The sequence below is a fragment of the Idiotropiscis lumnitzeri genome, chromosome 4, assembly GCF_059441095.1.
Source record: "Idiotropiscis lumnitzeri isolate Australia: NSW breed Sydney's pygmy pipehorse chromosome 4, RoL_Ilum_1.0, whole genome shotgun sequence".
NCBI lineage: Eukaryota > Metazoa > Chordata > Actinopteri > Syngnathiformes > Syngnathidae > Idiotropiscis > Idiotropiscis lumnitzeri.
In genome coordinates, this window is record NC_142394.1 from 7,558,111 (window position 1) to 7,571,520 (window position 13,410).

At 41.8% G+C, this 13,410-nt stretch overlaps 1 protein-coding gene across 1 annotated transcript in view; it reads right to left on the reverse strand.

Annotated features, from left to right (window-relative positions):
• The window catches only part of fat2 (FAT atypical cadherin 2), a 123,522-nt gene that overhangs the window by 45,815 nt on the left and 64,297 nt on the right, over positions 1 to 13,410 (reverse strand). Inside the window, exons 12-16 of the mRNA XM_088293428.1 lie at positions 13,170 to 13,369; positions 11,643 to 11,796; positions 10,251 to 10,484; positions 9,170 to 9,547; positions 820 to 1,031 (exon numbers count right to left, since the gene is read on the reverse strand). Of these exons, the coding sequence (XP_088149554.1) occupies positions 820 to 1,031; positions 9,170 to 9,547; positions 10,251 to 10,484; positions 11,643 to 11,796; positions 13,170 to 13,369 (1,178 nt within the window). The remainder of the gene's footprint in view (positions 1 to 819; positions 1,032 to 9,169; positions 9,548 to 10,250; positions 10,485 to 11,642; positions 11,797 to 13,169; positions 13,370 to 13,410) is intronic.

Sequence of the window (13,410 nt, forward strand, 5' to 3'; positions counted from 1 at the left end):
TTTCAGGACATCTGTCACTGACTTGGGGTGATACCTCTGGCAGTGATCCTTTAAGGGGTAGAGTGCTGGTGAGCTGGCATCAGCTAGCAAGCTGAGCTAGTGCGAGCTAACGCGAGCTAAGCTAGCCCGAGGCGAGCTCGCGCCTTGTAGTGCGGCGCGCCTAATATATACATCAAATACGGAAATAGCACCCTCGACGGGTGGTGCGCCCTTTGATGCAGCACGTCTTAGGGCCGTAAAAATACGGTACTTTTTTTTTTTTTTTACAACTGGGAAACTTAATGCGTTAATTTTGCATTAATTCAAAAGTTGCCGACAATCATTTTATTACGTATTTCTTTCATTGTGAAAGTCTGTTGCTTCCGGCTGTGGCGTTCATGGTTACCGACGTTGTGCCAAAATTCGTATCCCATGTTTGCGGGAGGACGCACATTGAGTGAAGGCGGAACGGGTGGATTTCGGCATTTGCATTTCTTATGAACAATGTTTTACAATTAAATCGTTTTCAATGACGTGACCATATTTAATTTCACGTGATGAACAGTATATGAAAGGAAGAGGATGGTCTACAGATGGTAGTCTCCTGTTAGAGAACACGTACTAATTGTTTTTTTTTTAATAAAGTAATTTGCGCTCTGTGTGTTTAAGCATAGCGCCTTTTTTCACATCGATGGAAATAGTATGCTGCTCTTAATGCATAAACAAATATATTAAGTAATAATTTGAGGCCTAACAACTAATCGTGGGAAAACTAAACTAATAATTATTAAATATTGCATGGTAATGTATGTGTGTACTTTGATGTTTCTTGAGGTGTACCTTGATCACCAGGCTCCCTGGGGCTCGCTCCTCGGAAATCTCGGCGCTGTAGTCGCCACGACTGAAGATGGGAGCGTTGTCGTTGACGTCGCTCACATTGACCACCACTATGGTGACATCGGCCAATGACGACCTGCCCCGGCTGCCCTCCACTGACAAGTAGAACTCCCGGGACACCTCAAAATCCAGCGGCGCGGCTAGGGTCAACATGCCTGTGGATACCAAAAACACTCAAATTTTGAATACTTTTGCTTTTCTTTTCTTTTTGTTTTAACTATCGTATACAGTGGTGAACATTATTTTAAACTTATTTTTCAGTAGACAATCTATGCCATCTCTATTCTGAACTCTCACACACACACGAGACCACCCTTACCTTGCAGAACAGCATCGTGATGTGTTTTTATATACCCTTCAGTATTATTTTCCATTGCATTCTCTTATTTATCTAATTTATATATTTGTCTGTATTATTGTTGTATTGCACTGGAGAGGGGAGCTCTCTAATCTCGTTGCACTCTTGAGTACAATGACAATAAAGGGATTTCTAATTCTAAAAATTGTTTCGGTTCATGAAACGCGGCCATTTGGTCCTGGGATTGGTTGTACATCCTATGTGAACGCTCTAATTTGAGCTTGACAGTTTGGCTTGGAGGTAATGTTCCTGCTCTGTTGGTACATCGCTCAGTGTCGGGAACCACAGTTGATTTGTTAAATACTCTCTACAATATCATTAGAGTCATATTTTCCTTTAGGAAGTCCATGGACACACACACACATTCACATCTACTCATTTCTCTTCCGCCTTTTATTGTACGCTGAATGAGCACTTCACTTTTGCAAAGCTTCATTTTCCATTTGAAATGCTGTTTTCTTAAAATATCCAATTGAGTCCAAATGTTGAATATTCCTTAGCGATTCCTTCAGCTTTGGAAATTTGTCTTTCCAATGTAACTTACTCAGCTTCATCGTTTCAGACGTGCCCATTTTTGGCGTTCTCTCCAAGATTGACTTGCACACGCCACAAAACTTGCAACTTAATAATCAATAAAACTTGATTAAAAAAAATATAAAACCTGCAGTTACTTCTCCAATTCCATTGAGAAGAATATGATATTGTGTGATATTGTGCTTTATGGTCGATCCAACAAACTACACATTTCCTTTAGTGGCTTAACAGAATTTAAAGCCACCTGCGACAAGAGAGCTGATGATGTCCAGGTACTCCGGGGAAAGCACTTGTTCGGGACGAGTGTTATCGCTGGCGACACAACCAAGTCCTTAGGTCGTTGGAAAATTCCATCCACAGACAGTTTCCCCCAGAAAACAATAAAGTTATCATTAGTATGCGCATTACTGGACATCATAATCTGGTGATGAACCGCTTCACTTTGTGCCGCGATTAGCCTCAACAGTTCTGTTTCAGAATCTAAGCGTGTCACCAAGTGTCCGTGATTAATAAAATGCAATAGGGCCGTCCTTAGCAATCTCCTGCTAGTTGTTGTTCAAGACGTTTTGTGTGTTAAACAGATCTGGCATTGGAAGTAGAGAGGCTCTGCAGGGAAATTGGAGTGGTTCGCATTTACCTTAGCTTACATAGCCCATCTCGGCAGCCCCGCCTTTGCTCAAGTTACCTGCGGTGCCTGACAGACCCAACAATCCATGGAGGTCCCGCTATGTCGTCCGGGATGTAGAAAGTGCGGTAAAAAACTTTACCCTATCAATCTGTACTGTAATCCAATGTTAATTAAGTCTACATGATTATTGTAACCAACAGCAAAGGTAAAATCAATCAAAAAATCAAAACAGTGAAATTTGGGCACACCATAGTGCCCACTCTAGGCACACAAGAGGGCAAGTAAAGCATGGCAGCCCGCCAGGCTTATTTGACGGTGGGGGAAACCCTGTCCATCTGTTCAGCGATTCAGAACAGCAAATCCCAGGTTGCCCCCAAGAAAGCTATCGCTTTCTTCAGAGCAGGTGCGAAGGGTCAACATCAGCAGCTCTACAGGAGAGCTTCCAGTCAAGATTGGAACCTCTTCACTAAGCCCAGACATGGCCTTAACATCAGAGTCAACCAATGAGGTGATGCTGTTGGTACAGACGCTCCCCTGGGAAGACCGTATCAAAGAGGTGAGCCAGCACAAGATGGCAAAATATGCAGAGCTCATTGCTGAATGCCGCAGAATTGTCTGGAAAGCCACTTGTGAGCCAATTGAAGTCAGGTGCCGAAGCTCTGCAGGCCATTCATTACAACGAACACAAAAGCTCCTTGGTGTGAAAGGATTGCAGACCAGGAGAGCCACCAAAAACATCCTGGAGACTGCAGAAAAGGCCTAATGTGGCTTTGAATCCATAGGTGCGATCCGTCTAGCGACACGACACAGGCCGAGGATTAATCATCCCCGGCTGGGTTGCCCGGGCGAGGGTGTCTGATGATTAAAGACCTGAAACACCCCATGACCTCGGGTTCATCTGTATATTAATGTGTTTCGTTCAAGTGTGCCACTGCTGCTATGGTTTCAAGAGTTGAGATTAGAATTGACCAATTGCATTCAAAGTCATATCCAAGTTGTAAGAGACAGTGCACACTTGTGGAACCACACGATTTTTATTTCCCCTCTGACAAATTTTCACTTGAGTTGTATAGGTTATACATTATTTTTACAGAAGCAGCATCAGTGTCCATGTGCTCTTTTAAACATGCATTGAAGACTTCACCATAAGCTTTTCCATGCATTTTCAAGGGCACCCGTGGCACATGTATGTGAAACTATGGCAGTGGCGGCACGCTTGGGCGCCTGTGGTATTTGCATACTGAGCGTTTTTCACATGGCGTGACAGACGCAATCAGCACTTGAGAATGGATGAAAGTCCAAGCCGCTGGCTGTGTTCATTTACACGCCTCCCAATAAGTCGAGCTGCTTTGCCGACGCGCAACCATTACGGGACATTCTATTGATAGTTTTGTCTATTTTTTATGATTATTACTGTTGTCATGGTCTTCGTGTTTATCTCAAGTGACAAAAAGGGGTCAAATATGTTCATGTTCAAGATGACTGACTCACCATTGCAACATGGACAAACTACCAGACACTAACAAACCCGGATGTTATTTGGGCCATTGTTGCAACAGGGTTAAGGGTGCGGGTTTCGAATTGATAAGGTTAAGGTTTGGACTGATGTTTGATTCCGTAGTGAAGCAACTTTGAAATGGGATAACCTAAACATGCTACGGTGGCTATGGTTTTTAAGAGTCAAAACAGTCGTGCCTTAAAAAATACAAGTTAAATTTGTTAAATGCTCGTAACACAAAACAGTCAGTGATGAAACAACTAATAAATATAATTAAAAATGATTAAACACATTGTATGAATTGAATGCTGTTCCTTTTGTTTGTTTTGTGTTTTTCTGCGGAACACCTCTGTCTATTCCTCAGGCATCCATTCTGTGCCTGCAGAGTCTCTTCTCCTCGCAGTTCCTATCAAAGATGTTTCTTACTCTTATCACGACCCATCCGTTTCCCCCTCGATAAAACACTTAGATTCACCGCACAAATTTGTGTTGTTTTTGCGTGACGGCACCTATGTTGTGTTAGCGCATTGACAGCATGGCTCTGAAAAGAAACCTTCAGTTCAATTTCAATTTTAAGTAGCACAGTGAGTTGAGGTTAACGCGGCCTTCCTCACACATTCAAGAAACTTGCATGTCTGGGAAGACAAAAGCTCCAGTTCACCTGCAACAATGAGGATAAGCAGTATAGCTAAGGGATGGAGTTGCCTTGACACTAAATAACAGTATAGGCACACTTGCTATATGTTGCTCCACGAGTGCTTTTTACAAAGTGGGGGAATGAGAGAAGAAAGTTTGAGCTTTAATGAGGACTTGGTATAATTTCAAGTATTGAAATGAAAGAAGTGTGAAAAGTGCTTGCTAGTTAAAGAAGTAATTCATATTAGACCGCTCACTTTTGTTCCTCGAGGGTATAAAGCAATTATTTTATGTGTGCGTGGATAAAAATTGTTGTAGCTTGTTAGTGTTTGCGTGCTGGTCTCTGCGGGATGCGCAGAGGTTTGTTTTCATTTTGCGGTGTGAAATTATTAAATGTGTGCAGGATGCGTCATATGCGCTCCCCCATTTGCATTTTGTCGATAGGAAGAAAAGGAATATGCCGATGGTCAATTCATTAGGCACGGCTGGCACTTCTGCATGATGTGGACTTTTTTCCTAACTTTGTGGATCATTTCTCATCATCGTGTTTTTTTTTTGTGTGCAGAGTGGCGGTTCTTATGAATGATGAGCAAGAGGAGCGGTTGTATTGACAGATAATGCGGCAGGCCTTGCTTTGCCCATCTGACTTTTTGGACTCTAAGGATAATTTCTAGCAGAACATATTTTCATTGAGCAAGGTGGCGGCTATTGTGAAAAACTGGTGAGATCATATGAAGAGTATCGCTTGTGCGGAAGACTTCTTGAACGTTGTAGATCATTTCTAATTGTGTTTAACTCATGCTGTGCAAGGTTACCGCAAGTAAAATGCAAGAGGAGTTGTCTAGAGTTACTATGACACGTGCATTGCAGGCACGGTGGACTTCTTTGATTCTGTGGATTATTTCTAGTTGTTGGGTTATTTATCTTGTCCAAAATGGCAGTGATCATGAATAACTGGCGAGAAGACCCACTATACCAGTCACACGATTCCTTCTGTACATTTTGTGTGACGGCGTGTTACCAATCATTATTTGCACTTTATTTGACTCTGTTGATTATTCCTTGTCGTCCTGTAATAGAGCTAAAAGGCGGTCATAGAGAATAAAATGACATATATTTTGGACTCTGTGGATTATGTTCTAGACATTGTGTACAGCGTATTTAGGCGAGCCCTTAAATTAATCAGAGTGTATCACATTTTGCATTATAATCACATGTAAAATGCATGTACTGTGGACTTTTTTAGGCTTTGAAGATCAATTGTTGTTAACTTCAATTTTCAACACCTACCGTTCAAAAGCTGAGCCGTGATTGGCTGTTAGCATAGTCCTCAACACGTGATGTTGTTTTCAGTCGACAGCAAGTGGAAAATGTGTTTTTAAAAACGTTAATTGTACATAAAAAAAATGAAGGTTCATAGACAAAATATTCACTTTTTACTGCTGTAAATGCAAAATTAATAAAGTATGCCTTTAATAACTAACTAGGGACTTTGTTGCATTATTTCCTCTTTGAAAACATTGACCTCATAATATTAAAAAAAAATTACAATTTTCTCTTCTTCAAAAGAATATACTATATATTTTATTCTCATAAAAAAAATAATTTTTGTCCCAAAAAAAATTTCTAATCCTAATCTCACATTTTTTCCCCACAAAAATGGGCACCTTTTAAATTGTTACTGCTTTTAGAGGTACATAAAATAGTTAGTTGTGTTCAATTTGTGTTATAAGGGAAACAATATCCCATGTGAGGTGTCCTGGGACCGAACGCCAGTCCCATATGCCTTTAAACACACCAGTGTATAACTGCTGTGTGTTTTGTGTTTTTGTCACTCAGTTGTCATGGTTACAATGACACAAGATTGGCCTGATCAACTCACTGCAGTCATTTTCCCACTTTGGATCAAGACGGTTAATGACAATTAAGAGCCTTTCTTGTCCTGCCCGAGGTTGAACGTTGTTGAGATCAGTCAGATGAACATCTTGCTCTTCTTGCACAAGGCCTGATGCATAAATATTTTCTGTTTTCTCATCAAAACGCGTGGGGATTCCAGCCAACCTCGCCGAGTGTTCAAACTTTTTATCACCACATTTACACTGTCCAAACTTGATGCCTGCACTCAGATAATGAGACGGAGAGCGTAGCGCAGCAATCGATGAGGCCGACTGACTTTTAATGATTTTTTTTTTTTTTTTAGAACCAAAGTTAGAAAGCGTCCGAAGGGCAACGGGCCCAAACTTCGACCTCAGAGCTTGACTCCAAAGTCCACATGAGTTAAAGTTCCAAATAATAAAACATTTAGTGTTAGGACCAGAGAAGGACTATTGATTGGCTTGAAGGCACAAACACAGATACTGTAGAGACAACAACAACAACAACACAAAAAAATCAACAACAATATCTGGACCCCGAGGGCTTCACAATGTCATTGAAGCATTGTAGGATTTTTGGGGAAAAAAAAAATTCTAACTACTGTTAATTATTTTTGTTTTGTCAAATTCTCACTTTGTTGAGATAATTTATTAGAGTTTCTTGTTTCATGAGGAATTGTAAAACTGCACCACCATGCTTTGCCCACACAGGAGGGTGAGGCGAGAGTGGATTTCGAATCTCCTTCTCCCACTCCCACGCAAGTTTGATCCCATTCTCTCCTAATCCCGAGTCATTTTTATTTAAAGAATCCCATTCTTTATTTAAACAATCCCAGTCAATAATCCGGCTACGTTTTTCTAACCTGATACCAATATTTTAAACGTCACTGTGACACTAGTGACTTAGTCAGAGTTTTTGTGCATGCCCATTCCCTCTGGCATTCACTCCCGCACCTGGTTCAATCCCGTAATTAATACTAAAATTCACACCCAGAATGGCAAGTTGACCCCAATTTTGCCCAAATGGCCCCAAAAATGGCAATAAAAAAAAAAAAGGCAAACTTTTTTTTCAGGCATGACTTCCTTCTTGTGGGTTTACTCACGACGGATGTGAGAAAGAAAATTTATTTGACTAAGGGAAACAGTCGCTGGGCTGAATTATTATTTTCTTTTAATTCCAGCTGGCACAGACCCATATTTTTTTAAACAAAATGGTGGTCTTCCTGTGTCTTTTAAGCCACTTTTAGGGCTCTTATAGAGATGCCTACCAACCCTCATGTTGCAAAGGCAAAACGTCTTTCAATTGAGTTTATTTGTTTTGTTTTGTTTTAAGTCCGGTTGGCTGCAACTGAACCATCTGAGCCTAAAATTGCCACTTTGAACCAAAATGCCCAACCTCAGGAGTCTTTTCAGGCAGAATTTAGAGACTTTTTACGGGTCTACGATGGATATGCAAATTCCCCATTGCTAAGTGAAACTGGCATTGGCGACTTATTATTTTATTTTTATTTTTTTTAAATGTCTTTGGGTACAACAAGGCCAATTAAGCGTAAAAGTTTCCAACCAAAACGGCATGCTCCCTCTGACTTTTTGGGTATGGTTTTCGGATATGTTTTTGTAGGTCCACTAATGATCGACATCCCTACCAAATTTCACGATGTTAAGAAAAACAGGCTGAGTCAAAGACTGACTTCAGCGAGAAACAACGGATAACACTTGTGTTTGTGTGTGTGTTTTGCTTTTTCCTTTGACTTCTTTTGGCACAACTCAAAAGGATAGCACGGTCTCATATCATCCTGCATTATGCTAGACAGTTATTAAACGGCGTTTAAAACATCATTTTATGCTTGTGATGTAGGTTCAAGTATAAGGAAATCAAAGAAAAATGCTTGTCAAAGAAACCCGATGGTAATCACCTCTGCTTGTTGCAAATTAAATATAACACACTGACTTATTATCATAAATCAATGGGCCTAAACATGGAGCAGACGTCAAGCCCGCGGCCGCCTTGGGGGGACAAATATGGATTCTAGTGTGAATTAATTCCAACTTGTTTTTCTGCTGCGAGGCAGCTCAGCTCTGAAAACTTGCAACTTTTCTCCTTGCTTGGTTCACATCGAAGAACACATGTCAGGAAGGGATTTTTTTCACTGCTTGAAGGCTGTCGAAATAACGCAACCACACAGTGCTTTACCCCCTAATTTTAAGGTCATTTTTGGAGTTGTGTTCAGGATACATTAAAAATTGTTGCTATCCGAAACATATTCTCATAAAAATTCATTCTTGAAGTATGCCTGGAAATTAGCAAATAATCTAGATTTGCAAATTTGCACATGGTGTATTGAGATTTATAATAGACATGCCTACCAAATTTCATGCTGCCAAGTGAAAATGGCCTCAGGGCCAGAAGAAAAAAAAATCAGTTAGGCGCCAAAAATGGCAGATTCAATCCCAAGTAGTTTCCTGCGCAATTTCCGGCATGCCCGTTGAGACTTTTTTTTTTTTTGGCTATACTCATCTTACTCAAAACTGTGCCAATTAAGCGAAAAATGTCTGCTTTAATCCAAAATGTCTTCCTGTTTTTTTTTTTTTAAATTATTGTTACTTGAGACCAACTTTCATGTTTCTGCGCTCCCCGCATTTTCCCAAAATTTCAGAGGGTAACTATTGAACCAACGTAGAAAAACTAATTTGACTACAAGCTATTTACAATCGCTTTTGCATCAAACACGACATCAGCCATAAAATAGTGAACAATGTCGTACCTGTTTTGGGATCCAACAAGAAGTGTCCGTCCTCGTTCCCGGACGCAATGCGATACATCACTGAGGTGTCCCCATCGAGCGCCGACACGCTGACCACCCGAGAGCCGACGGCCAGCGACTCGGGGACATGGGCGGCGTATTCGGCGCTGGGGAAGACGGGCCGGTAGTCATTCAGAGACACGATGTCCACTGTGAGTGCAGCAACCGAGTGGAGTGGGCGAGGCAGGCCGTCGTCCGACGCTTTCACCTTTAGCTGAAAGCGTGCCGGCGTGTCGGGGCCAAGCACTCGCTCTAGACGCAGCACGCCAGAAAACTCGTCCAGAGAGAAGTAACCGTCGTCACCCGCCAGCAGGGAATACCGTACTTCTGAGTTTTGCCCTGCATGAGACAGATGTAAAAATGATTTAAAAAAGGAAATTGGCCAGGCAGAAATGTGTCATTGTGCCGCAATTCAGTATGACAGTTGATTGTTTCAGCGGATGTATTGTGGAATGACAAAATCTGTGCTTTAAGTCGGCCAGTAGACAGCACTTTTTACAATTTTAGCCGGGAGTTCAGCGGTCCCCAACCCCCGGGCCACTTTGGACTAGGCTGCTGTGGCCCACACAGATGAAAGATGCTAATTGTCTCGGTCACATGATACTAATATTAAACTTACAGGCTAGCAAAAATGACAAAAACGATAGCTCGCACGAAGCCCGCTCTGCAAACTATGCGGCCTGCAATCCGTTGCTGGTCTACAAAAGTTAGAGAGATGTATTAACTGGGCCGTGGTGAAAAAACATTGGGGACCACTGCTCTAGCTTACCGGGACATTTTGTGGCATAACAGGACTTCACATGAACCCACAGTACCATCTCTTGCGCTATTTTTTGCTGTGCACTTTGCGTGCATGGTCGTTTAGCAAATTTAACAATTAATACATTGACACCAATGCAATACCCTAATTAGGCTTCTATTTTTTCATGATGCCAATACATTTTACAGTTACAGTTACTGTATTTCTACTGCACCGTGGAAGATAACAATGAAATGCATACGAATTTTATGGATACATATGTTGATATCCCAGTGGTGGTACCTGTGTCGGTGTCCTGAGCATAGATGGCCGCCACAGGCGTGTTCCTGGTAGTGTTGTCGTACACACTAACGTGGTAATGGCTGGATGAGAAGAGTGGAGCGTTGTCGTTCATGTCCAAGACCCTTAACAAAATGTCTGCCTGGCAGGACCGTCCGCCGCCATCTGTCGCGCGTGCCACCATCTTGTACTCGGGCACTAACTCTCGGTCCAGTGCGGCCAAGGTGAACAGTTCGCCTGGAAGTGGGGGAAGAGTTTTGGTGTTACATAACTAACAATTTTACATTATTAGATTCTAAAAAATGTGTCCATGACAGTTTTACGAGGGCTAATTAGCATGTTTGCAAAATGTTTTGTGATGAAGAACGGGGAGCCCATCACGCATGGATAGGAACAGATATGGTGTAAATAGGTGGCACGGTGGGTGACTGGTTTGCACGATGGCCTCGCAGTGCAGAGGTCGTGAGTTCAATTCCAGCTTCAGACTTGTGGAGTTTGTTCTCCCCGTGCCTGCGTGGGTTTCCTCCGGGTACTGCGGTTTCCGCCCACGTTCCAAAAGCATGCATGGCAGGTTGATTGGACACTCTTAATTGCCCCTAGGTATGAGTGTGAGCGCGGATGGTTGTTCGTCTCTGTGTGCCCTTCAATTGGCTGGCAACCAGTTCAGGGTGTCCCCCGCCTACTGCCCGATGACAGCTGGGATAGACTCCAGCACCCCCCGCGACCCTTGTGAGGAGAAGCGGTACAGATAATGGATGGTGTAAATATGGACTTAATTATTGGTTTCTCTATAAAATTACTCATACAGGGTAGTGCAACAACTCTTCCACTAGCTTATGAAAATCATTGGCCACATACAGTGGCGCAAAAGGGGGTTATGTACAATATGCACCGCATAGGGGCACTGCGCCAGAAGGGGTGCCAAAGCGATGGGAGTAAAATTATTTAGATTTTATGCATTTAACAGCTGTTTGTTCTTTCGGGGGATAAGACGCCCCTGTGCTCCATGACTGCCTCCTCTTCTCCTCTCACCCCCTCAACCCCCACACGGAGGCGCTCCAGCGGACGCCCCCTCAAGCACACAAGTGGTTCCATTTGAATCGTCTGATGACAGTGTGCTTAAGCCCCAACCCATAGAAGATTTCCGACTGTTAGCAAAAGTAGAAAAATGCACATTCACGTCAGAGTTTGTTCAAGATCACAAATGTTCGCCAGTCGTCATTTGGTGCCCTCTGAATAACCAATGGCAACATTTTAGCAACCTTTTGAATGTCCAAATGGTCGGAGGGAACCAGTACGCGCTCGGTGCACCCATTATGGGTTGATCAGGCTTTCTAGCAAGTTTAACTTTAGATTTCCCAAATAGCTTAGTCTGGTCTGTGTGGAGGTACATACCAGTGACTTGATCCAAATGAAACTGGTCTGCATCCAGACCATGTAGGCTAAAGGTGATGAAAGCATTTAGGCCCTGATCGGCGTCCAATGCTGACACCTTCAACACAAACGTGCTGGATGGAGAATTCTCCATCAGAGCCTCTGTATACACCAGCTAAAAACACACAACACGCTAACAGTTAGCACATCCGATACAGTTGCCTGAACTGTAACAATACATTCATACTGATATTTTGTCCCAACCCAGCACATTGTTCAATAAGAGACAAATTGTGATTCAAGTATCAACCTATAAACATTTTAGCAAATAAAAAAATATTGGCCACTGACGTCATTTTGGAGATGAGAGGATTACGCCTGACAGCAACAATATGTTGATGTCATTATATTGTACGTTTATATGATTTCACAGTCATAAGAGTGTTGGTGGAAACTAGATCAATTTGGCCCGCGGCAAAAATGAGTATGACACCCTTGTGTGTAGTTTTAAAGCCAATGAAAGTGTAGACCTGTGAAGCTGGCGTATCAATAGTGGCCCATAATTTGATACCATAAAACACTGTGATTGTGAGAGTATGTACTGTATATGTTGAAATCGATCCTGAACCCCAAGTTAGATGTTTTGATAATAATCTTTTGTCCTACTCCTAGTACGTTACAATTTAATATATATAAAGGTAAGAGTATTTTTCCACCATTACTGTCGATAGACTGGCAAATTATGTTGACATATGTGCACTGAGCATGTTTTTTTTAGTTAATGCAAACTAATGAAAAAACAAAAACTAAAAAAACATTTTTGTTGACGAAATGAAATAATGACAATGCTTTATCAAAATAAAAAACTAACTGAAACTACCGAAACTAATTTAAATTTACAAAAAAAAATAAAAATAAGTAAGTATTCTGAAAATGTCCTTTGTTTTCATGATTGTTGATTATTTTAATACATGAGCCTTGGTGTTGATATTAAATGTATTTATTTCTATATCAAAGCACAGCCATTATGGAAATGTAAGTCAGGTCAAACAGCTGTCTGGCAGTTGTGGTCCTTTTACTGAGTGGCCCCAAACAACAACAAAATAAAGGCCACTAAATGATGTTGCTCCCATGCGATGAACTTGCGTGTGTGTCTGGCTCCACTGTTTTTGTCACTTAATTCAACCGAAACCCAGTAGAACCGGGTTTAATACTTCTCAACAGCAATTCAAGCCACAAACCCCCATAAAAAGTTGGCAACTTGGTAACACAAGGGATGAAAATCCCGAGCATCGAAGCTTTATTCTTAATTTTGGTTTTGAACATCTAACTTTAGAAGCAGGATTATGCACCACACTTATTGTACTTCAAAATTTGTGCGCTGCAATACCAGATTTGATTTGTGGATGGTTGTTAAAAAATAAATAAATAAACATTTTGTTGAGTTTTTACTCCACATTTTTTTTTAAAGAAACACTGTACTGTATTTAAAAAAACAAACAAAAAAATAAAATAAAATAAGTAACAAAAGCGCTTGGTAATTGTGACCTGTTGGCACTGCGGCGTGTTGTCATTGTCATCAAGTACGTCCACGTGCACGTTGACGGGAGACTGGAATTTTCCATCCGTGGCAGTGATGGTGAGCACATAGGCAGCGTTGGCCTCACGGTCCAGCGGCTCTTTGGCGATCAAACCCCACTCCCCCTCGTCACGATGGATCACAGCGAACTGGCCCAGCGGGTCCCCATCTGTGGCCAACAATAGAGAAACCGCTTAGCTCGTGAATAAT